Source organism: Nymphaea colorata, chromosome 1, assembly GCF_008831285.2.
Source record: "Nymphaea colorata isolate Beijing-Zhang1983 chromosome 1, ASM883128v2, whole genome shotgun sequence".
NCBI lineage: Eukaryota > Viridiplantae > Streptophyta > Magnoliopsida > Nymphaeales > Nymphaeaceae > Nymphaea > Nymphaea colorata.
In genome coordinates this window covers 27,961,151-27,985,656 of record NC_045138.2, presented here as the reverse complement: position 1 = coordinate 27,985,656, position 24,506 = coordinate 27,961,151, and the positions used below count along the sequence as shown (strand labels likewise).

The window sequence follows — 24,506 nt, the reverse complement described above, 5'->3', positions numbered from 1 at the left end:
TAAGGCAATTGATCTCTCAACGACATTTTATCATAGAGCGAATGTATTGTTGCTGAATGAATGAATTTGCAGAAATGCTCAAGTTATTTTTCCCCGTATTGAACGGTAACTTTTGGAACCAGATGATGTGCCGATCCCACAAAATAAGAGTTGAAGGAAGAGGCCGCACTTTCTGATATGCATAAATTTTGCAGATCACCAATGGCTTTCAGAAAGCAATAGGCAAAGGCGGATATGGTGGCATTTATTATGGACGTCTAAGAGATGGCAAAGATCTTGCAGTTAAGACAATGACAAGATCCCTTCCACAAGGAATCAAGGAATATACTGCTGCTGAGGTCAGTATGCTAAAATTTTCTTTTTTCTTCTCAAGGGCCCAAAAATAACATTTTTATTGTAAATATATGGGAACAAATGCATGTATAACTGCCAGCAACTAATGGTTACTTGCCACCTTAGGTCGATCTCCTAATGAAAGTTCAACACAAGTACTTGGCATCGTCTGCTGGTTTTGATGATAAACCCTTAGTTTATGCTTACCGCAGCTAAAAAAAAGCCCTTGTTTGAATCATGTCATCTTAGAGCACGTGCAAATCGCAGTGTCATTTCCTTTCCACATTGTCCATGTAAGCTAAAAAAATGTTTTTAATTTTACCCGAAACTAAAGGGCACCATTGCCATTTCCTTTTTCTTGTGTAACACTTTAACAAGAACTGGAAGAAATTGATTTGGCAAACAAGGGACGTGGATTAATCAAGTGGATTCCAAAACAAAAATCATATCATAGTTGTTTTGAAGTAAACATACAACAGAGATATGGTCTACCTTAACTTTTGCTTTGTTACAGAAGTACGCCTTGTCTAAAAAGCCTCTTAAGTGAGTGTGAAGAAACTGCAATGGGGCAGAACAGAGTAGAGCAGAACAAAGTAGAGAAAAAAGAAACGCACAGAAAGAGGTGAGATGTATTCTTCACACAACAGTTGAGGGCTATGAACACCCTTTTATGGAGCATCGATACAAGAATAATGAATTATAATGAAAAACAGAAAAAATCAGAATATAAAACCAATTCTGTTAAAACGTAACCACTTAGCTGTCTTCGCATAAGGTGAGAACCTTCTAGACTCTTGATCCAAAACAGCCTGCTAATAAATTCAGAATTAGTGGCTAGGCTGAACTTAATTGCTGAGAGCCTCATAACTTAACACACCCCCTTCAAACTGGTGCATGGAGATTGCTCATGCCCAGTTTGCCTCTTAGAAACATGAATCTGTCCTTTGGGAGAGCCTTGGTAAATAAATCTGCCACTTGCAAGTTAGAAGGTATATATTTGGTTGCTACAGTTTTGTTTTTCACCAAGTCACGGACTAAGTGACAATCCAACTCAACATGTTTGGTCCTTTCATGATGCACAGGATTGGCTGCCATTTGTATGGCTGATTTGTTGTCACACATTAGCGAGACTGGAGAAGATTGTGTAACTTTTAGGTCTGACAGAAGATTTTTTAACCATAGAACTTCACAACACACATTGGCTAGAGACCTGTATTCAGCTTCAGCTGATGACCTTGAGATGGTGTGCTGTTTTTTGGTCTTCCATGAGACAAGACTTTGGCCCAGGAAGACACAATACCCAGTAATGGATCGACGAGTGTCTTTGCATGCTGCCCAATCAGCATCGCAATAAGCAATTATCTGATCATTGTCATTGCTTGAGAAAAGAAGACCTTGTCCAGGACTGTTCTTGAGGTAGCGTAAGACCTTGAGTGCTGAGTTGAAATGAACTGTGGTGGGATTTTGCATATGGCGACTGAGTGAGTGTACAGCAAACATGATGTCGGGCCTGGTAATGGTCAGGTAGATCAAACGCCCAACCAATCTTCTAAATGTTGAGCCATCTTTTAGGGGTTCTCCACAGCTTGCTGACAGGTTCTGTTTGAACTGCATTGGTATATCAGTTGGCTTAGCATTGATCAATCCAGCTTCATCTAAAATGTCGCATGTGTATTTTCTTTGTGAAAGGAAGATTCCCTGCTTAAGGGTACCCAAGTCTTTCATACGAAATTGTTGGTTTAAATAATTCTTGAAGTCATCAATTCTTCCTTGATCATTTCCTGCAATGATTAAGTCATCTACATATACCAGCACAGCTAAGAACACTGACCTTTGATGCAATGTGAACAGCGAATAATCACTTTTCGATTGCTTGAAGCCATATGTGGCAATGGCTGAAGAGAATTTGGCAAACCAGTTGCGGGGAGCTTGTTTGAGTCCAAAGATGGACTTGTTCAGTTTGCAAATTCTATTTTCCTTTTTGCTGCCATACCCTGGCGGCAGCATCATGTATATATCTTCTTCAAGATCTCCATTTAAAAAAGCGTTGTATACATCCATTTGATGAAGCAGCCAATTTCTCTTTGCAGCTACTGATAGCAGGCATCGTACAGTTGTCAATTTTGCTACAGGAGCGTATGTTTCATCGTAATCAATTCCTTCAATCTGTGCAAATCCCTTTGCCACTAATCTGGCCTTGAATCGCTCTATTTCTCCATTTGATTTATATTTGATGCGATATATCCATTTGCAGGGAATCGGTTTGGCACCTTCTGGCAGTTGAGTGAGTGTCCAGGTATTGTTGCTCTCCAATGCTTTTAGTTCATCTCGCATAGCATCTGTCCACCTAGAGTCCTGTATTGCTTGACTGTAGGATGAAGGTTCGGTGTAGCGAGAGATATTTAAAAGGTAGGCAGTATGACAATCAGAGAAATTAGAGAAAGATAATGAGTTGGAGAGAGGATACCTTGTGCTGGACCGATTTCCAGATGAAGATTGGTTGAGTGACTTTAGGACAGTTGCATTGCAGTAAAAATCTCTCAAGAGTACTGATTGTCTGCGTAGCCTGGTGGAGCGTCTCAGTTCACAAGGTTGGGCAGTATTAGGATGAGTTAATGAGTTTGGTTCAGGTTCAGTTTCAGTTCCCACAGCTTGAGGGTTTTCGATGGAGTCGATATCATGATGGTTTTGGTTTTGTGATTGAGAATGTGATTCTGATGAAGGGAAAGTTGTGTCAAACTGAGGTGGTTGGGCCCTTGGGTTATTGGTGTCTAAACGACCATCAATTGTCTCCATGTGATCATCTGTAAGAGGCAGTGAAATAACAGGTGATACTTGTGGTTTTGCAACAAGTTTAAATGGGAATATATTTTCATAAAATATAACATCACGACTAGTGAAAACTCTTTTGGTTTGCAAATCACACACCTTGTAGGCTTTTTGTCCCTGAGGATAGCCCAAGAAAATGCATCGGATGGCTCTCGGATCAAACTTGGATTTGGGATAAATGTTAGTTGCATAGCAAAGACAACCAAAAGATCTGAGGTGAGAATATTCTGGTTTCTTTCCCATTAAGATTTCATATGGTGTTTTGTTCTGCAGTAACAGGGATGGTGTTCTATTTATTAAGTATACTGCTGTGAGAACACACTCATCCCAAAAGATTAGCGGAACACTTGATTGGAATTTTAGTGCTCGCGCAACATCAAGAATGTGTCGATGTTTCCTTTCGACAACACCGTTCTGTTGAGGGGTATAAACACATGAATGATGATGTTCAATCCCCTTTTCAAGTAAGAAAATTTTCAGATTTTCAGAAAAAAATTCAGTGCCATTGTCTGATCTGATTTTCAGTACATTGGCGCTGAACTGATTTTTGCTCAAGTTTATAAAATTTTTCAGATGATAGGAAGTCTCACTTTTGTGTTTCATAAGGAAGACCCACACAGCACGGGAGAAATCATCAACCAAAGTCAGAAAGTATTTTGCACCAGAGTGTGATGCTTCAGTGTATGGACCCCAAATATCGCAATGGACAAGTTCAAAGATGGCTGTAGAAACAGTTTCACTTGAGTTAAAAGGTAATCTGGTCTGTTTTGCCAGTTTACAAGTGTCACAATGCTTGTTCAACTTCTCAATACCAGAGTCACATTTCAAGAAGGGATGGCCTTTGGATATTGACGGGTGTCCTAGCCTTATGTGCCACGTTTCTGGTGAGATGAACCTACTACTATGGAAGGCCATAGAGTTCAAGGAGTTGTTGAGGAAATTTGTAACATACAGTCCATTCCGCAAGTCACCCAGACCAGTCTTCATCATGGAGTTCTGGTCCTGCAAAAAACAACACTCACCAGAGAAGGTAATAAGGCAATCAAGCTGTTTGACAAGTTTGTTTACAGAAATTAGATTGAATTTGAAGTGAGGCAAGAAATAAACATTATCAAGTGTTAAACTGGGCGAAAGGACAGCTTGACCTATATGAGTTGCAAAGGTGATTTTATCATTAGGTAATCGAATAGGAAACAGAGTAGTCAAAGGAGTGACGTTGGACATCAGTTCTAACGAAGATGACATGTGGTCGGTTGCACCACTATCAACGATCCAAGAATTGGTTTGATGAAGAGACATACCTGCAAAGTTTACTTGAGGTAGAAAATTGTCTTTCAGGAGTTGCCTAATTTTGAGACACTCATCCATAGTCAGTGATTGGGCAGGCTCTTTGGCAGCTTCAATGCCAATTTGAGATGAACCAGCAGCATTGGATGCAGTACCATATCCACCGTTCTTTTCTGAATCAACAACAACGTTGTTCGCAGTCGCACCCTTGTCAGCCCTCAGCTTTGTTCCTTTTGGGTTAGTGGGATAGCCCACTAATTTGAAGCAACAGTCTCTTGTGTGTCCAGAGATGTGACAGTATGTGCAGAAGTATTGGTTCTTCCTGATCCCTTTGCTTCTCATTGATCTATTGTCTGAATTTGACAACAAGCTCACATGTTCGACAGGATTGAAGGAGTTTCTCGCTTCACGCTACTTCTCCTCTTGGAGAACCAGTGAGTAAACTTTAGAGATTGATGGCAGAGGGTCGATTAAAATGATCTGACCACGGATTGTGTTGTAGGAGTCATTCAGACCCATGAGAAACTGAATGACTTTGTCTTCTTGCTGCTTGACAAATATTTTACTCAGAGCACCACATGAACAGTTAGGTAAAATATCATAAGAGTCCAGCTCGTCCCACAATGCTTTCAACTTGGTATAGTAGACAGCAACAGTCATAGATTCCTGATTCAGTCGACAGATGGCAGATTTGATTTGGTATTTTCTGGGAGCAGTGCTTTGGGTGAATCTTTCTTTGAGGTCGTTCCAGACTTCTACTGCCGTTGAGGCATATATAACACTGTGCATAAGATCAGGAGAAATGGAATTTAAGAGCCAGGAAAGTACCATGTGATTGCAGCGATTCCACAGACAATACTCAGGTGCCATGGTTTTCGGTTGAGGAAGACTGCCATCTACAAACGAGGTCTTGTTCTTGGCTGAGAGAGCCATGAGCATTGCACGGCTCCAAGTTGCATAGTTCTCACCCGTCAGAAGTTGAGAGACCAATACAGTCCCAGGGTTGTCCGAGTGATGCAGGAAAAAGGGGCTTGAGAAATCGACAGAATTGATTTCTGTTGCAGCCTCAGAAATTGGTTGGACAGGAGGCATTTGTGCGTTTGCCATGGATCAATGCTCTGATACCATGTGAAGAAACTGCAATGGGGCAGAACAGAGTAGAGCAGAACAAAGTAGAGAAAAAAGAAACGCACAGAAAGAGGTGAGATGTATTCTTCACACAACAGTTGAGGGCTATGAACACCCTTTTATGGAGCATCGATACAAGAATAATGAATTATAATGAAAAACAGAAAAAATCAGAATATAAAACCAATTCTGTTAAAACGTAACCACTTAGCTGTCTTCGCATAAGGTGAGAACCTTCTAGACTCTTGATCCAAAACAGCCTGCTAATAAATTCAGAATTAGTGGCTAGGCTGAACTTAATTGCTGAGAGCCTCATAACTTAACAGTGAGCAACAGGGGAGCACTTAGAGAGTCCAAGGACACAATAAAGTTGATGCTATAGAAACGATTCTTCGTGGTGCTGAAAGCCATTGACTATGGCCTTACCTTGCTGAAGGATGAGAAAGAGAATCCATGTCCAAGAGAGCTGCACCAGCTGATAGCAATCCGGAGTCCAATTCCTTAGATTGCTTTTTGCTATGCAACTGGTGGTCAGTCTCCATATCTATAGCCTCCTCCAGTTCTCTCACAATTTCAGTCATGGTAGGCCGCGTGATCCCTTTCTCTGCGGTGCATGAAATTGCCGTTTCTGCGACTTTCCATACCGAGTTGACATCATATTGGCCCTGCAACCGAGGATCTACTATGCTGGCAACATCTCCGCTCATGATTTTGGGCATCGCAAAGTCGATATTATGAACTCTCTGCGATCCTTGAATGAGTACAGCATTCTGGCCTGTTATCAGCTCAAACAGGACGACTCCAAAGCTATAAACATCGCTTTTCTCTGTAAGTCTGCTTTTAGAATAATACCTGGAATAGCAAAAGGCCAATCATTTGCGGGGACTTGGATAGCAAGAAACACAGTATGCATCTAAATATGGACTCTGCTTTTGAAGAATATCATTCAGACTATTGTGCCTTTCTAGCATTTATCAATTAAAAAATCCTCCATATATTCAGAATGGGGCAGTTCGTAGCTAGCTACGGTACTTATCAGTGGATTGGGTGGGTGTAACAATATGAAAAATGAAAACTATTGCTGGCAAAGGTTGGGAGATGGCAAAGCTGATAGCAGTGGCGATCGAATCAAATCTGACTCATTTTCATCTTTAGTCAAGGCCCCAAAGCGTCCCGTTCCACAAGATTAAAGTCTTTCTCTATCCTTAGAAGGTAGGGGAAGCTAATTTTAGAATTTTTTTGTATGCTGAGATGATCTCAAGGTCTCTACAGATAGATGTTCAATATAAACGAGACAAATTTGTAGTAGAAAGTTGGACATACTCAGGGTCTATGTATCCAGGTGTTCCAGCAACTACAATTGTTACATGCGATGTCTCTTCTGTGATGCGTATCTTGGACAGGCCAAAGTCTGCAATCTTGGCTTCCAATTTTTCATTTAAGAGTATGTTTTTTGTCTTGACGTCTCTGTGTATTATTGGTGGTCTACATCCGTTGTGCAGATACTCCAATCCTGCGCTCCAACAACTTCACAGTAAATATTTAAATCGAACATATAATGAGAAGTGCTACAAAATGGGATCCGGCTCTGAAAGCGAACCCGTTGCGACGCTGTGAGCGATTTGCAGCCTTTGTCTCCAGTTCAACATATCTGATGTTTCTATTTCATCTGAAAAAGGGGTCCAAGTTCAAGTTAGATATCTTGCTTTACACAATCTATAACACACACACGTTTGTGTGTGTGTGTCTGTGTCGGCTTCCTGCCTAATTTTTCCATCTGTGTTGTTCTCCACCCAACTCTCGTCGGACGGTTGATTCTGTTATGTATTTTGGCTTACTTTAACTTAACCGAATTCGTTTTCTTCTCTCTGTCTTTTTCTCGCCCCCCCTCCCAGATGGAAGTTGTGAGTGCTTTAAGAGGAAAATGTATACCTGAGAGTAGCACCTGCAGATCTCCTTTCTTCATGTATTCATAGATTAGGATCATTTTCTGACCTTCATCACAGAACCCAATAAAAGATACCAAACACTTGTGGTGAACTTTCATTAACAGCTCAACCTGAAATAAGATTCAACAAACGGTGACCACCATGTACTTCTTGTTGTCACATAAAAACAAAGCAAATGCCTTTTTGTCACAAATTAACCTCGGCAGTGTACTCTTTGATTCCTTGTGAAAATCTTCCAGTCATTCGTTTAACTGCTACTTCTTGGCCATCCCGGAGTTGGCCATAAAAGACGGTGCAGGATCTGCCTTTGCCTATTACTCTCTCAAAGTTGTTGGTGATTTCCACTACTTCATCGTAAGTGAAGGTGCAAATTTTTCCACTGGCTCTTGAATTCCGCTCTTGATTGTTGTCTACATCATGAAAAGTAACAGTTAACTTTAATACACATATGGGAGAAGCAATTACACTCTTAATTTTCATTCTTCAGGGAACTGCTTAGGATTTATAGGCACATCATTGAAGGTGGAGACAGACCTTGCAGTTTTCTCTTAGAGTTGATTGTGATGAATACCAATAATACTACTATAACCGCCACAACTGACGAAGACACCACTGAGAATATAAGTATCCGATTTCTCTTCTTACTACTCGCTTTACCTTGGTAGCACGGATCTTGCTGGCATAGGTGGGGATTGTTGCCGATCCTTGGAAAAAAGCGCGGCCAAAAAGGCAAAGAGTGTTTTTTAAGAGAGAAGTTAGGAAAAAGAAAGGGGAAAAGTTAAAAAGAAAAATATCCAACCTCAATGTCAGTTCCCCATTTGCCGCCTTTTGTTGCATACCACTTGGAATTGATCCTGACAAATTATTGCTTGACAAATCTCTGAATTCATGAAAGAAAAAAAAAATCATGTAACTGAGAAAAACTGTTAATTGACCACCTCGACCGTAGTATTAAAGAAATGAACTCACAAGAGGGATAAATATGGCAGATTTTCTAGAAAGGATGGCAACAATCCTTCAATTCTGTTCCCTAATAAGTTCCTAATTGATAGATCGTAGATGAGGAACAATTATGAGAAGGATGGGATTACTTAAGAAAAGGAAAAAGTTCCAAGCCGAGATACTTTGCCTGCATACACTTACAATGCTCGGAGTGCCGTTAACTGGGAAAGATAGCTGGCAACTGCACCACTAAGTCCACCATTAGACAGATCCCTGCAAATAACAAAATTTTGCAATCTCACCATTGAAGGTCGGACCAAATGATCGCATGTCAACCACCAAGCTTGCTTCGTTGCAAGTGGTAATCAACTATATGTGGATTATTTAGTGGATCAAACTGGTGTCTGTGTGTAAATGAGTGGAATTAAACACTTACAGGGATTCTATTCTTGGAGATGATGGATTGTCAAAGTTGCAGGACAAGCCTTCCCAAGGAGCATCCGTAGGTAAACAAGGATCCGCATTCCAATTCTTCTCTATTTTGTAGTAGTCTTTCACAGCCTTGATAGCAGCAACTGCCAATAAAGTACATAATGTGTAAGAGAAGGGAAATGGGAGCAGCAGCTAGGTCACTGCAATTGGGACTTGGTGGCGGAATGTTTATGAAAGAGGGCCTAGCTAGTAATTAGTCAGAATACTTGTCAAATAGAAGTTAGCATATCAAGCTTCAGAACAAAAACTTAGAAAAATTAATCAAAAAAGATACAAAAAAAACCGGCAAAGAAGAACTCTTGTGCAAACATTACCATCTTGAGGAAGAGTTGCAGCGGCGCTGGGCTGGACGAACCTGAAAACCTCCTAGGCGTTGAGGATAGGGCCGTAGTCAGAACCGTTGCTTGCCTCCACCGTAAAAGAATACTGGTCAGACCGACCGGGAAACCTTGTGAAGATGGCCATAATGTCACGGTACTCCAGAGCGATGGGCCCGTACCAGTCATCACCGTTCAGCTTTATGGTCAAATTCCTATGGCCCGTGCCGTGGGCGGCAGTACCTCGGCAAAGTAGAATACCCAATGGTAGGAATCGTCTGGCTTACCTGAAAAAGTTATAGGTATGGGGCTGGAAGAGTTTACTGCGGTTCGCATTACGGTAAAGGGCGGGTAGAACCGAGGGTACAGCTGCGGCTTTAGAGCCATGTTGGTGCTGATGCGGGTGCCGTTTTTGGCAGAGTCAGGGCTCCATATTCTGTCAAATTTATCGTCAGGGTACCTATAGAATATAAACTTTAATATACCGATCCTGGATGGCAACTGAAGCAGAAATGGTTTGTATAGGGCTTTGTATGGTTATAGATATTAGAACTCAAAGAGAAGATAATAGATTTATCGATGAAATCAAGTATGCCTTATTTGTAGAAAAAAGTATTTTGTTATTGGGGAACAAGTAATATACCTTTAATGTCCAATCAAGATAAACTAGGACAGAAATTAAGTAGGTGTGCGTGTGTGCTCAAGCAATCTCATTTTGGATCTTAGAAAAACAAAAATACTTACAATCAAGCTAATTTGAGAATATATGTGTGTGTGTATATATATAGCTAAATGTTTGATTTATGATGAACAACAACTCCCTATTCTTTAAAAGAAAAAGAAAAGAGAGACTGAGATGGAAGTTGCTTAATTAGTTACCTCACGGGTTCCCTTCCTCCAACGTCTATTCTCTGAAAGGTAACAAGTGAAGATGTGGCATTCACCTTATAACCATCGGCACCAGTGAGCGGACGGAGCTCCAAGCCAGAAATGAAGGGCACGCCCGTTGAAGTGTTAACGAGGCAAACACTCATGTTTCCCGTTACTGCGCTGCCGAAAATCTCGGTCCAATACATTTGAGCTGCATTCTGTAACGTGACGGTCTCCCAAAGATCAACTCCAAGGTAGAGTTTGAAACTCGGGGACATGTTTGATCCATCATAGTTGCCGTACATGAAGGATGCTCGGACGAGATAGTTGGTGCCCTGGGTCACTGGCAGACCATAGCAATTCCTCTTGTGATCGGGGAAGTATCTAAGCGTCTGGTAGATCTTTGGCAGATTAATGTTGGGGAGTTGCTTGATGATCCCATTGTTTATGAATTTACTATCAGCGACGTAATCGAGATTGATTTCACTTGTGTAGGTTGAATTAGCCGGCAGCCCACAATCGATGTTGAGGAAACCTGGTGCAGCAGAAGTTTGATATGTCAGACAATTATAAAAGAGGAATTAATATTTCATTAACTGGGCATGCATTTCGTCAAGATTAGGATCAGAAATCCAGTTCAATCTACTAACCTGGATTTAATTTATTCACATTAAGTGTGGATCTATGTTTTGTTTGTTGTTTTACGTAAGCGCCTCTAAAACTATGGAGTCATCTCACTTTTCTGATACTGAGATGGATTGTTGGTGTTTCACTTTCCGTCGTGAAATTGAATTAGATATTCTATTTTGATCAGCCTGTACCTGATGCACTGGATTGATATGATAGGGGAAACACTCTATGAGTGTTCTACAATGAGTGATTTATGAATATGCTTTATTGATTGAGGCAGATTTATGGACGCCTAGTTTCAGTGTTCTGCTCCAATCTTTAAAGTAAAAAAAAAAAAGAGAAATGCGACTATATGCACATGATTGCCAACTAATTGCAGAAAAAACAAGTGATTACATTTTAAAAAGGTTAATCATCTTGAGGCGTTTTTCAAAATTTCAATGCATGAACTCCATGGATAAATTCTCTGCGGTCTAAGTTGAACGCATTGATGTACTCTAAAATTAATTTGCTCCAATGAAGTAGATGATATTTCGTTTGTTGGGCATTCGATCCTTATAAAGAACTTTAAAAAAACAAGTCAATTTCTAGGTTCGCACAATGAAAGGCTGCATATGTAAGCTTAGAGATTTGTGAAAAAAAAAAAAAAAATCCAGGATAAGCCTTTTGAAAATTAGGTTTGATGGGATCTAGTTCACCCACATTGCTATCTTTGTACAAAGTACTGCGGGATGCTCGCCAAATTTATTGACAAAATTAAAAAGAGAAGGAAGACTTCCTTAATTGAGGCATCCGAGAGAGGAGGATAAAAAAGAACAAGTACCTTGTTGAGCAGCGGCCAGGAGCGGAGCAGAAGCAGCAGAATATAAAAGCCAAAGCAAGAAGCCACATAGGTTGCTCATGGTGTTAATTAGCCCTCAGTACTGCAGCTTCTTCCACCTTACTTTAAACCCCTCCTACCTTGGGAGCGTGCTGCCATAGACGTTCCAAAAGAGGGAGACTGAATGGGATGTGGAACAAGTCGGTCATGCTAACGTTGAATTGTGGTGGAACACATCCAACCCGTACTTGTCCATATATACGGGTTCTAGAAAGCTAAAGGTTTAATACAAAAAATTTGAAAAATATGACCCCACATGTTCGGGGCCGTTCCGAAGCCTCTTCAAAACCTGGTTTTGGAGACAAAACTACTAAGCCATTTTCTTTTTCTTAATGTATTTTGTTGACGAGAAAAAGCATGGGCATTCACCTACCAGCATTTCCACATGAAGATGAAAAACCTGGTTTGATTCTAAAATTGTCTGATCTGGAATTTCATTTGCAACGTTGATAAAAGTGTTACTTCTTCACGTCGCCAAGATACAAGTTTGTCATGTAGCTTGATATTTCCCTTTCGTTGGCACTTTGCAGAATAAAACCGACATCACTAACTTTTTCACTACGCCTGATGTATGCCACACAAATTTTCCTATCAAAAAGCTGAGGCGCATTATTTGAGTAAATTGAGACGGAGAAACTGGTTCCCAGTTTTTGATTCATGAGATAACTAATCGTCCTCCAAAATCTTCATGAGCTGCCACATTTTTAAAGATAATTGAGATGAGACGAGATGGATTTCTAAGGGGGAAATTTCATCATCCCTTGATTCATGATAAAAATCACCCATATAAAAGTTGAGGCAGGGCTGACTTTCGAGAGATGCCGTTCACCCTTTGGAACACAAGAATCACGATAACAGAACCCTAGCTAAACGCGAGTTTGACCATTATCTCATAGTGGACACAGTCACACAACGGAATCCTAAGTGGTTTCAGCAGATCTTTAATCAGTTGCCTTCCAGTGAAGCAGCAAATTCTTCTTTAAGCGAGCGAGTGAGAGAGAGCAAGCGAGAGAGAGAGAGACAGTACAGTGGGGAGGGATGAAAGGGGTGTCCTTACCTTTTTGGGCAGTAGCTAGGAGCAGAGTAGAGGAGTGGCAGAGCAGAAGGAAGATACCAAAAGAGTTTACCATCATGAACATCGGCAGCATCACATGCTGTTTCTCTGATACCTTTCCTGTATGAACAGAGGTAACATCTTATAACTGACAGCCATTGGCGGCTAACATCTTATAACTGAGAGCCACCGACAACAGCTTGGATCAAGTCAAATGAGTTTTAAAAGATGGTTGGATAGATGTTGCCATTCCGAGCGCCGCACGCAACTCGTTCTTCTTAATTTAACTTCGTCACATGGCTGTCCTGGGCATATCTCTCTCTCTCTGTCTCTGTATGTGTGTTTCAGATGGAAGATGTGACTGCTTTAAGAGGAAAATGGATGCCTGAGAGCAGCATCTGTAGATCTCCTTTCTTCCTGTACTCATAGACCAGAATCATTTTCTGATCTTCATCACATAACTCAAGAAAGGACACTAAAGACTTGTGGTGAACTTTCATGAACAACTCGACCTGAAATAAGATCCAAATAATGACCACCATGTACTCCTCTTTGTCACATAGAAAAACAAACGAATGCCTTTCTCTGTCACAAATTAACTTCGTCAGTGAACTCCTTGATTCCTTGCGAAAACCTTCCAGTCATTAATTTAACTGCAACTTGTTGGCCATCCCGAAGTCGGCCACAAAAGAGAGTGCAGGATCCCCCATTACCTATTACTCTCTCAAAGTTGTGGGTGATTTCCACTACTTCATCATAAAACAAAGTGCAGATTATTCCACTAGCTCTTGAATTCCCTCTCTTGATTGTTGCGTTCATCATATTCATGATTCTACTTCAACAACGTTTGGACCTACATCATCCTGGCCTGTTTCCCCTTGGTATTCAACAAAGAATATAAAATCATCTCTTGTTTCACAACATGGCATCGCACTTATGTGGTAAACTTCATAGTTAATATATCGTTCTATCTAAAATAATTTCAAAGAATCAAGATATTTGCAAAATGAATGTTAACTACGTCTAAAAAAAAAGGAGAAGAAACATCAACTAGAAACCAGTATCATACCAAGTGGCACTCTTAAATGGTATACTTCTGTTACACCAGAGATGAGCTTAGTTAAGTCGTTTGAGCTCTAAATTGAGTTTGTTTCACACTAAATTGAGATTTGGTAAGAAGGTTTGTGAGTGAGCCCTGACCACCAAGCTTTACAAGGACAACAGTCTTTAATTTGACAGATTTCCTATTTTTCTCTTATGTTCACCACCTTTGGTGGTAAGTTTGATGAAAATATTAAAAAATTATTTCTTTTCTTTGTCATTTATAAACACATTTTTCTTTCTAGACTCATTCATGTTATCAAACAGGATGTAGAACTCACAACATGTATTAACAAAAGGAAGGAAGATGCACTGGGTCAATATGGAAAACTTAGAAGGGCTAAAAAGGCACTAACAATCAGTGGGGACAAATTGTCATACACAAAGTAAAAAAACATACTACAGAAAAATTTAGCAAGGCAATAACTTAAAAGAAACATAACTCGAAAACCAATGCATGGAGGAGAAGATGAATGCCTGTGTACTTAGAGATGACATAAAAAGTAACAAAATTGTGGCATCTTATTGAGAAGAAAGGGGGAAAAGGAAAGCTGGCTTAGCTGAAAAACACCTAGACCTTGTCCTATACATTGTTGAACTAATAAAAATAAAGACAAACAGAACAAGATATCAAAAGGAAAGCTGATTTCAAATAGTTGAAAGCCTTAAACCAACCACAATACCTTCCCCTTGGTTCGAGCAATTTTTCATCCCCAACTGGGTTATCATATAGATTGTTCATCTCTGCCTTGTCCATTTCAAACTGCACCCGACACATTTCAAACGGAGTCTAGTTCTTCAACATGATATCTGCACCCGACACATTTCAAACGGAGTCTAGTTCTTCAACATGATATCTACAACAAGCACAATCGAAGATTCGGCCAATAATTTTCCTCCTAGACAAATTGTAAAGAAACATGTAGCCATTCAGAAACAATCATTAATAATTGGATTTTTCGTGATAAACAAACATGACCTGTTAGTTGGACTTTTTCTGAATACTTATTTGCATTTGCAAGTTAACTATCTTGTGGATTGGTATATGGACCTTCACTGACTTGGGAAAAGATTATCTGTAATTTTTGTGATATATCAGGAATGTGAATCGTGATAGATCATGTGCCGAGGCTAAGTCTAGAACAATGGCTACATGTACTTGCGAAATTGTTTGGTTGAAGGCTTAAATAAATGATATGTGCATAGACATCACCTATCCAGTAGAATGAAAATGTGACAACATGACAATTGTATATATTGGGGTCAACCTTGTATATCATCAGCGAACAAAACATATAGAGGCTCATTTTATTAGAGAAAAATTTTCAAAATGAGGCCATAACTACACCTCAGGTTCCAAGTGGACAGCAATTTAAAAACATTTTTACCAACTCGTTGAGCATTGAAAGGCAACTACAAGTAGATACAAGTTGTGAGAACTCCCCGTTTCCTATTGAAGTCTTCTTACCTACATAATTTATGTCAATTGGTGACACTCAGTACAAGGTCGATTGATTTGAGAACAAGAAGCGACTACTCCACAGTTTCTTTCTTCGTAGAAGGTTTCTTGTGGCCCAACTCTAAATGACTATTCTACAATTTCACTGGTGGAAGTCAACCTTAGAAGTTCACCACCAATAATGAAGCAGGATTGATTCTGAGCTCTCGAGAGCTCAAGTCAATGCTCGGGTGGCAAATGACTAAAATATCTCTGAACCATGAAGAGATGAAAGGAAAATAGGAGACTTGTAAGGTTAAAGTTTAAAAAAAAAAGTACATTTAACGGAAAATAAAGCCCCTGACAGCCATGTGACGAAGTTAAGGCCTTATTACTGGATGGTAATGTTAATGGTAAAGGATAATGCTTAAGGAGAGACTAGAATATCTTGATTTCTTTACAAGAAGGTACAAGAGATATTTAAAGAAAGAAACAAGAGATAACGTCTATATCCCATACAACTGGCAAGTAGCAACTTGCTAAAGATAAAGAAAGAATTGTTATCGCTACTCTTATAATTGAGGGATTTGCAATCCATGGAGATAAGTAACCCCAACAGCTAAATCTATGGAACCATCTTTAAAAACTCATTAACTATTTCCAAGCTGTCGTCAATGGCTCTCTGTTATGAGATGTTAGTCGTCAATGGCTCACAGTTATAAGATGTTAGTCGTCTCTGTTCACACAGGAAAGGTCGCAGATCAACAGCATCTGGTGCTGATAATGTCTATGATGATCAACCCTTTTGGCATCATAGCTTCTGCTCTGCCACTCTTCTTCTTTGCTCCTAGATGCTGCCCAGAAAGAGAGGACACCCCTCTCTGTTAGGAACAACACACAAAACTCTCATCTCACACTCTCAAGAGGAGGTTAGAAGCAACAAGGAAGAGTCAGAGTAACAATCTCTTACATCCACGGTCGCAAGCATCTTTCACTATTCACACTCAGATGAACACAAACACTTTCGTCGGTGGCTAATGCCCACGAACCACCATATGCATATGAGTGTCCAGTATAGATCAAGTTCCATACACCAACACTCCATTCCCTCCCCACTGTATCGAATAGGTCTTCTCGTTTTCACTTTCGATCAGGTTCTCATCTCTACTCTTGACCTTCATCAAGAGATGTCGTGCCACGTAAAAGCGGCCATTCATGAATGTTACGAAGTGGACAACTGAAGATGTTTTAGACCATAGCTGCAAGGCATGTGAAATGGATTCGGAGGGTGATACGGGAAGTAAAATCCATTTAATGAGCATAAAAGAATGTTTAGGAAGCAGGGATGTGAATGCGTTTATGAAGCAATCTTATAAGCAAAAGAGAATGTAAAACAGTGAGTACATAGAGACTAACAACAAGGTTGAATACATGCTTACATGATGTGTAAAAAAGCAAAATATATTGTCAAGGATGGGCCAGTGAAAAAAATGAAGGAATCGACTATGAAGAAAATAAAGTATCTAAATTAAAAGTGTGTTTTTCCATTTCAAAGGAAACAAATTCCTTTCCTAGAGGTGTTTATCGGAAAATGAGATTTTCGTTAACGAGGTATTCAAATCTAATGAAAATATATACAGGTGCAGGACATGTAAGATCTGAGATTTAAATAAAATAGGCTATAGAATTGGGCAGCGACACCTTGAAGCTTGTTTTAAGTGTGTTAGATACCCTCAGATCCTACAACTGAAGCTGATCTGAAATCCCTTTTATGTGGCATCCACATAGGTAAACAAACGTTAGATTTCACTATTGTGTAATGTTGAGGATTTGAGATGCTTCATTATGTGGCAGATAAAGAGGGGACCTCAATTCGTCGGATCTGAGATCCGCATATCACAACGGGAATCAGATCCAACGTAAACAGCTGCCCCTTCAGGAAAAAATATATGGGACCCGATCGACGATCGAGGTCCAACCCGCAGAGCCATGAACACATGCCAACAAGCTCAGCCGAGAAAGGTCCTTGTTAACCTTTTCCTACCACTTAAAATCTAAATCGAGAAGAAGTTATCTCATATGCGTAACTCATGATTCGAAGCATGTTGTACATATAGGCCTCGGACTCATATCCAAAACCTTAGAAAAATGACAACTTCTTGGCCATCCGGCTGTCGGCCATAAAAGACGGTTTAGGATCCGCCTTTGCCTATTACTCTCTCAGAGTTGTTGGTGATTTCCACAACTTCATCGGAAGTGAAACTGCAGATTTTTCCACTTGCTCTTAAGTTCGGCCCTTGATTGTTGTTTTCATCATAAAAAGTAACAATTAACTTTATATATATATATATATATATATATATATATATATATATATATATATATAGGAGAAACAATTGCACTCTTAATTCTCATTATGATGCGCTTAAGAGAACTGCTTAAGGCTTATAGGCATATAATTGAAGGTAGAGCTTGCAGTTTTCCCTTTGACTGATTGTGATGAACACCGATGATCTACTATAGCAGCCACTACTGACGAACACACTTATAATTGTTCGATTTCTCTTCTTACTAGCTTTTCCTTGGTAGCAGGGATTTTGTTGGCATAGGTGAGGATTGTGCTCGACCGTTGGAAAAAAACGTGGCCAATGAGGTAAAGGTTTTTAGTGCACTTCAATGAAGAGATAGAAGCCAAATAGAAAAAAAAAAAGCAAACAGTATCCAACCTCAACTTGAGTTCCCCATTTACCTTCATTTCTTCCAAACCACTTGGAATTGATCTGACAAATTATTGCTTGACAAATCTCTGAATTCATGAAAGGAAAAAAGGAAAAATTAAGGTTACTGAGAAAGACTGTTAATTGACCACCTTGACCGTAATATTAAAAGATGAACTCACCACGGGACAAATATGGTAGATTTTCTAAAAAGGATGGCAACGATCTTTAAAGCTGCTTGACAATTTCCTAATTTCATAGATCAGACAGAAGTCATGGTGTTAATTAGCCCTCAGCACTTCTGCTGTTTCCACCCTCCTTTAAACTCCTCCTTACTTGAGAAGTACGTACTGCCATAGAAGTTTCCAAAGATGGAGACTGAATGGGATGTGGAACAGTCGGTCAAAGCTAGCGAACGTAAATTGTGGTGCAATACATTCAACCCGTCTTGGACGATGATGGTAGACCTGGACTTTTTCGAGCTTGTGGATAAACAGGCGACTGGAACAATAAAAGGAGAAACTTGTTTACAGTAACATACACAAATCTGTCTCCTCAAAGTTGTGAGAGTGAGTTGCGTGCGCCACATGTGCTTTTAGGCCGATGTTTGAGAAATTCAAAGAGTGCTCTATGGTGCTGCCGATGTCTACGATGATCAACCCTTCTGGTATCTTCCTTCTGCTCTGCCACTCCTTTACTCTGCTCCTAGTTGCTGCCCAGGAAGGTAAGAACGCCCCTCTCATCCCTCCCACTGTGTCGACTAGAACTTCATCAAACTCTCTCCCTCTCCCCTTGCTTATAAAGAATTTGCTGCTTCACCGAAAGGCCAAGTGATCTTCCGAAGCCACTGGCGAGCGCTAGTGTTCTAATTCTTTTTTTAATTTTTTCGTTATAATGGACAAACTGAGATCGAGCTAGGGTACTCATAACGGCATCTCTGGAATGACTGGCCTGCCTCAAGTTTTTATAGGTGATTTTTTTCCATGAATGAACGAATGACGAATATTGGTCCTCCTTCGACTTCATAAGAGCGCCACATGGTAGTCATTCTTTTAGTTAAAAGATCTATATGGTATGGTTTTTAATAATTTTCCTATTTCTTAATTGTTTGGCATGTATATATAGTTTAATTGAATTTCGGCCTTGAGTTCAAATCTGGTTATAAGAATGTATTTTGCATGTGAAGCCGATTTTATCTAATAATTAGAATGGAGTTTCTTGATCAATTTCGATTAAATGAATCGAAATCAGATCCACGATAGGATCTTTTCCACTTATTCACATCTAGAGCTGTTCATGAGTGAGTTCAAGCCTAGTTGAGTCCGCTTGAACTCCACTCAAGTGTTTTGAAAGGAACTTGAAATCGGCTCGAGCTTGAGTCCGTTCGAACTCGACTGAGTCGACTCTACTGGTTTAAGTTGTCGAGTTCATTTCTTAACTCAAACTCAACTAGTTTAATAAACGAATCTAGTTTCAGTCAAGTTTATTGAGCGAGTTCGATGTAGAGTTAACTCGCTTGGGTGCACAGCCGCATTCACATCCTCAATACGACTTGTATATATATGAAGTCAATAACAAACAGGGAGTCAAAAAGGGTATTGTTTCCCAAACTTTAACTTTTTTTATCTTCATTCGTAAGTAACAGGTTTTCTCAGCATCGATTGCGGTGTCCCGGACGGTTCAACCTATACCAGTGACATCGGTCTCTATTACGTCTCAGACAATGAATTCATAGACAGCGGACTCAACAAGCAAATTGACGCTGCACTAAAAAGTATTCCGAAGATCTACCAGACGCTCAGATACTTTCCTGATTACAAGAGGAATTGCTACTCGCTGCCAGTGGATCAAGGAACCAACTATTTGGTGCGAGCATACTTCATGCACGGCAATTATGATGGAGTGCCGGCAAGTAACGCTGCGCTCAGCTTCGACCTCTACCTGGGTGTTGATTTCTGGGAGACCATCAAGTTGGACAATGCGACTCATATGTACTGGACGGAGTTTGGGAGCCGGGCGAACACGACGACCATGAGCGTATGCCTTGTGAAAACCACCGCGGCCGTCCCTTTCATCTCCGCTTTGGAGCTTCGACCTATCGCAGGGCATAACCTCCTTTATAATAACTACACAGACTTGGGCTCATTCACAACCTTCATGAGGGTGGACGTTGGAGCATCAGCAGAACTAAGGTAATATGCAAAGGGTTACGATATCGGTACACTACACCGTGCACAGCTATGTGGACCCCTGGCCCACTTTAGAGCAGGTGTCAAGCGTTTTCACCTTTCTATTATATTGTGTACAAGCGAACGCATGTAACTACTTTCGATTAACATGTCTACAAGTGTGGGAGGGAGAGACAGCGTGTGCTTTTTCAAATCTAACCAGTTTATGGACAACAAAATCCTCTAAATTTTCACTTTTTTTCCTAAAGAAATGACTACCATAAACTGGATCGGAGTAACTCATATTTCAATAAATTCAAAATATATGTAAATAGTCATTTTTTTGCCCGTTGCACTCGAATGCAGCCCATGGTGGGACGCAGGAACTAGTGTTCCCATGGCTAAGTGGCAGTAACTTTGAGTCTGATCATGACTAGTTGTACCATAGGCTAGCCTCCTGGTTTAGGACATCCAATCACGAGTGCCCTTTCACAGGTATCCAGACGATGCATTAGATCGCATTTGGAGACCCGACAATGGCTCATACGGGAACCCAATTAGCACCCAGACCGTGGTAAGAGAAGAGCGCCAGACATTCTTCCGCTTGCCGTCGGCGGTGATGCAGACTGCAGCCAACTCATCCGGCCCCATAGTCGTCACATGGCCCGGAGGGTCCGATGCTCTCTACCTTCCGGTATTTCACTTCGCCGAGCTGCAGCGGATAAACGGCCAGAGGAATCTGACGATAAAGTACAACGGTGATACCTGGTCTGACTGGTTCTGTCCCGACTACCTCAACAGCAACTCTGTGTTTTCGATCGCACCTATATATGCAGCAAACTACTCGTTTACGGTCGAGGCAAATAGCGCCTCGAACTATGGCCCCATTCTGAACGCGTTCGAGGTATTCAAGGTGGTTCAGCCCAGTGGATCGGCAACTCAAAGCCAGGATGGTAGGTTCTTTCTCGAAGCTTCCATGAGAAAATTAGTACTTGGCCTCTATTACAAGGCGAGGGCCATTGGTTCAAGTTATTAAATATATAGTTCCTATCTCATCTAATGGCATATTTTGCACATTACCCGTCGAAGTCAGGATATCAAAAGTGCCCGATATGGATCCAGTGATCAGAGTATTGGCAGCCGCTGGAAAGTTTGCCAAAATCATTTTGTTTTCCGTTTTGTTTCTTACGTTCGGTTTCCTGTTTCCAGTTGACGCCATCAATGCCATCAAGACTTACTATGGTGTAAAGAGAAATTGGCAAGCTGATCCGTGTTTCCCTCGGATTTCTCCTTGGGATGGGCTGAATTGTAGCTACGAGAACTCTTTAGCAGCAAGAATAGTGTCTTTGTGAGAGTTCGTCTCCGTCTACAGAATGTTAATTTGCTGGACCTTGGTCCTTCTTCACTACTACCAATGTTCATGACATAAGGTTTCATTTGCAGGGACCTTTCGAGAAGTAGGCTACAGGGTCCAGTTAGCAACTTCTTTTCTCAATTGACAGCACTGCAGAAATTGTAAGTTCACCAATGAACCTGATGGCCGTTTTTGCTCTTAGTAGTTTGTGATTCAACGTCACCATCATTATCATCATCATGACCCCTGCCACTCCTCCTTTAGGAACCTGTCAACAAACAACCTCGATGGACCAATTCCATCCTTCTTGCAAGAGCTGGCCAATTTGACCATTCTGTAAGTAGGCTATTGCCCGAAAGGAACAAGATAGTTCTTAAATTATTACTGCTATATGAAACAGATGCGCTCTAGCATAATAAAAAATATTTGATCTACATGAACTATCTGTTCACTCAGCGATTTGTCAAGCAATAGTTTGTCCGGATCAGTTCCCAGCACATTGCAACAACGAGCGGATATTGGGCGCCTCAGATTAAGGTTGGATATGTACTGAAAATGAATGCTTGGAATGCCATTTCTCTTATTTGAATGACATCAAATAACTTCCTTTTCTGCTTTCGTCAATCTGATTGAAGCATCGATAGCAACCCTCATATTTGCAAGCAAGAACCTTGCGACCAAGGTGGAAAGGGTGGGAAAAAGAAAAACATTATAATTGCGGGCGTAGTGGTGGCAACTTTGGTGGCGTTAATATCACTGTCCTCAGCGTTCCTTACGATGAAGAAAAAGAGAAAGCCAAGAGGTGAGGATCTCCCTCCGTCTAAAATTTGCTGAATTTTGAATTATTGCAATCGTTTCCTTTGATGGTGAATAGAGCGAACGCAGTCCTGCATGAATTGCACCATTTTGGAAAATGCTCAAAGTAATTTTTTCCTGTATTACGTAATAAAAGCAACTTTTGGGAGCCAGATGATGTGCCGATCTCACAACATAAAAGAGAAGGAAGAGGCCGCACTTTCTCATATGCAGAAATTTCGCACATCACCAATGATTTTCAGAAAGCTATAGGCAAAGGAGGATCTGGTAGTGTTTATTATGGATGTCTAAGAGATGGCAAGGAAGTTGCAGTCAAGATAATGACAAGATCTCTTCCACAAGGAATCAAGGAATATACTGCTGAGGTCTGTATGTTTCCCTCTTCAAAGCAAAAGAAACAAGCTTCATTGCGAATCAATAGGGAAAAATGTATTGATAACTGCCGACAACTAACTGTTACTTGCCACCGCAGGTCGAGCTCTTAATGAAAGTTCACCACAGGAACTTGGCATCTTTTGTTGGTTTCTGTGACGAAGATGAGAAATTGATCCTAGTCTATGAGTACATGGACAGAGGAAATCTTCGGGGGCTACTCTCAGGTACTCTTAAATAGAAACAGCATATTCTGCTCAGGCTTGTTAAAACCAGCTAATATGTATACTTATTGATGAGGGGAAAACTCATCCAACGAGTTATTTAAGCATGTCGGAATTTGTTGTCCTTGAAGATGAATGTTTACAGTCCCACTTGTTCCCCATAATAAAATGTCAGATTATTATCCCCTGTTGCGCTTGTTCTTCAGCCGTCTCCCCAATTTCAGCAGAAAAGGCAAAAGAAAGAGTGCGGATACGGGTGTGCCATAGAGATATTTAGCTTTAAATCCTTCTGCAGATGAAACATGTACACCAGACTGGAAGCAAAGATTGCAAATAGCTCTCAATGTTGCTACAGGTTTGACTAAAATATATCCAACTCTTCGCTTTCATTATCCACATTTGGATATACGTGTAAATTGGAATATTTTGGAGTGCAGGCCTAGACTATCTCCATTCAGGATGCAGGCCGCCCGTGGTACACAGGGATGTCAAGACCACCAACATCCTATTAGATAGTAATCTAGAAGCAAAATTGGCAGATTTTGGCTTATCGAAAACCGGTATTAAAGATGACATTACACATATGACAACTGCAGTCGCAGGGACGCCTGGATATATAGACCCTGAGTATGTCAAATTCTCTCTGTCGCTCTCTCTCTCTCTCTCTCTCACACACACACACACACAAACACACACACACAACTTGGATATTGATTGCTCAGCTTTCTCCTTTCTGCTGTAGGTACTACAACACAAATAAACTTACAGAAAAGAGTGATGTGTACAGCTTTGGGGTAGTCCTGTTTGAGCTCGTCACAGGTAGACAAGCTATATTCGCTCTGGGATCAAGCCGAGTTCACATCCTTCAATGGGTGACGCCTAAAATAGTGAGAGGAGAAATTGCCAGCATAATAGATCCCAGGCTACAAGAATCGTATGACACCAATTCCATATGGAAAGTTGCAGACACGGCACTGTCATGCACTGCGGATAAGGCAATCGCCAGGCCTACCATGACAGCGGTTGTGAATGAACTGATGGAGGCCATGAACATCGAAACTCACCGATTGAAAAGAAGTTCATCTATTGGATCAATGCCAAGATCAGTATCATTAAGTGGTGGTGCTGATCTGGACTTGGATTCTGTAGTTTATCCTTCAGCACGGTAATGCAACATCAGTGCTTCAAAGGAAATGCGCCTTGTCCAAGGTTTTATGAAATTATATTTGAGTAATTGTTTGCCTGGAAGTACCAGGACAGTAATTTCTGCATCCAAAATAATCTGATTCACAATAATTTGGACTAATAGGAAGAAGGGACAGTTGCTGCAGGACGAATCCGTCTCTTTTGCAGCGTAATCAGGGGCTGTCGTTGATGTACGTAGTATTACAATAAAATTTATGAGGTGATAACTATTTTCTTAGTATCTTTAAAACGATCTACGCGTAAAATGCTTTACTCAGTACATGCTTTATGTAATTATAAACACGTTTGCAGGTTTTAAGCCGAAAAGTAAAGAAGAACAAGGTCTACATAAACCGTGTCGAATTAAATGCATCACAACAATTGACAGCTGTATCCAGGTTTCGGCAAACTTGGTGAGCA

General features: G+C 40.6%; 2 protein-coding genes across 10 annotated transcripts in view; one reads left to right on the top strand and one right to left on the bottom strand.

The window, feature by feature from the left end:
- Positions 1 to 940: 940 nt before the first annotated feature.
- The window catches only part of LOC116266321 (probable LRR receptor-like serine/threonine-protein kinase At1g05700), a 34,562-nt gene continuing 10,996 nt past the window's right edge, over positions 941 to 24,506 (bottom strand). For 2 of the 8 annotated variants that reach the window (XM_050075881.1, XM_050075880.1), the window contains 7 exons: positions 8,184 to 8,230; positions 7,725 to 7,936; positions 7,510 to 7,636; positions 7,178 to 7,246; positions 6,901 to 7,090; positions 6,004 to 6,429; positions 5,636 to 5,840 (listed from right to left, as the gene is read on the bottom strand). In XM_050075881.1, coding sequence (XP_049931838.1) covers positions 5,726 to 5,840; positions 6,004 to 6,429; positions 6,901 to 7,090; positions 7,178 to 7,246; positions 7,510 to 7,636; positions 7,725 to 7,936; positions 8,184 to 8,230 — 1,186 coding nt within the window. In that variant the 3' untranslated portion in view covers positions 5,636 to 5,725. Of the gene's footprint in view, positions 1,146 to 5,635; positions 5,841 to 5,861; positions 6,430 to 6,900; positions 7,091 to 7,177; positions 7,247 to 7,509; positions 7,637 to 7,724; positions 7,937 to 8,183; positions 8,231 to 24,506 lie in introns of those variants that run through there. The other 6 variants (XM_050075871.1, XM_050075869.1, XM_050075874.1 and 3 more) reach the window with 6 other exon arrangements.
- LOC116267914 (probable leucine-rich repeat receptor-like protein kinase At2g28990) lies at positions 19,947 to 24,399 on the top strand. Of its 2 annotated transcripts, XM_050075885.1 has the most exons (13): positions 19,947 to 20,159; positions 20,631 to 21,088; positions 21,345 to 21,483; positions 21,579 to 21,650; positions 21,754 to 21,825; positions 21,946 to 22,026; positions 22,125 to 22,291; positions 22,459 to 22,670; positions 22,778 to 22,904; positions 23,197 to 23,256; positions 23,339 to 23,528; positions 23,644 to 24,110; positions 24,211 to 24,399. In XM_050075885.1, the coding sequence occupies exons 1-12, from the start codon at positions 19,957 to 19,959 to the stop codon at positions 24,068 to 24,070; spliced, it is 2,208 nt and encodes a 735-aa protein (XP_049931842.1). In that variant the 5' UTR covers positions 19,947 to 19,956; the 3' UTR covers positions 24,071 to 24,110; positions 24,211 to 24,399. The 2 variants fall into 2 exon arrangements, with proteins under 2 accessions (XP_049931842.1, XP_031505698.2); XM_031649838.2 differs by having other exon boundaries at positions 23,644 to 24,399.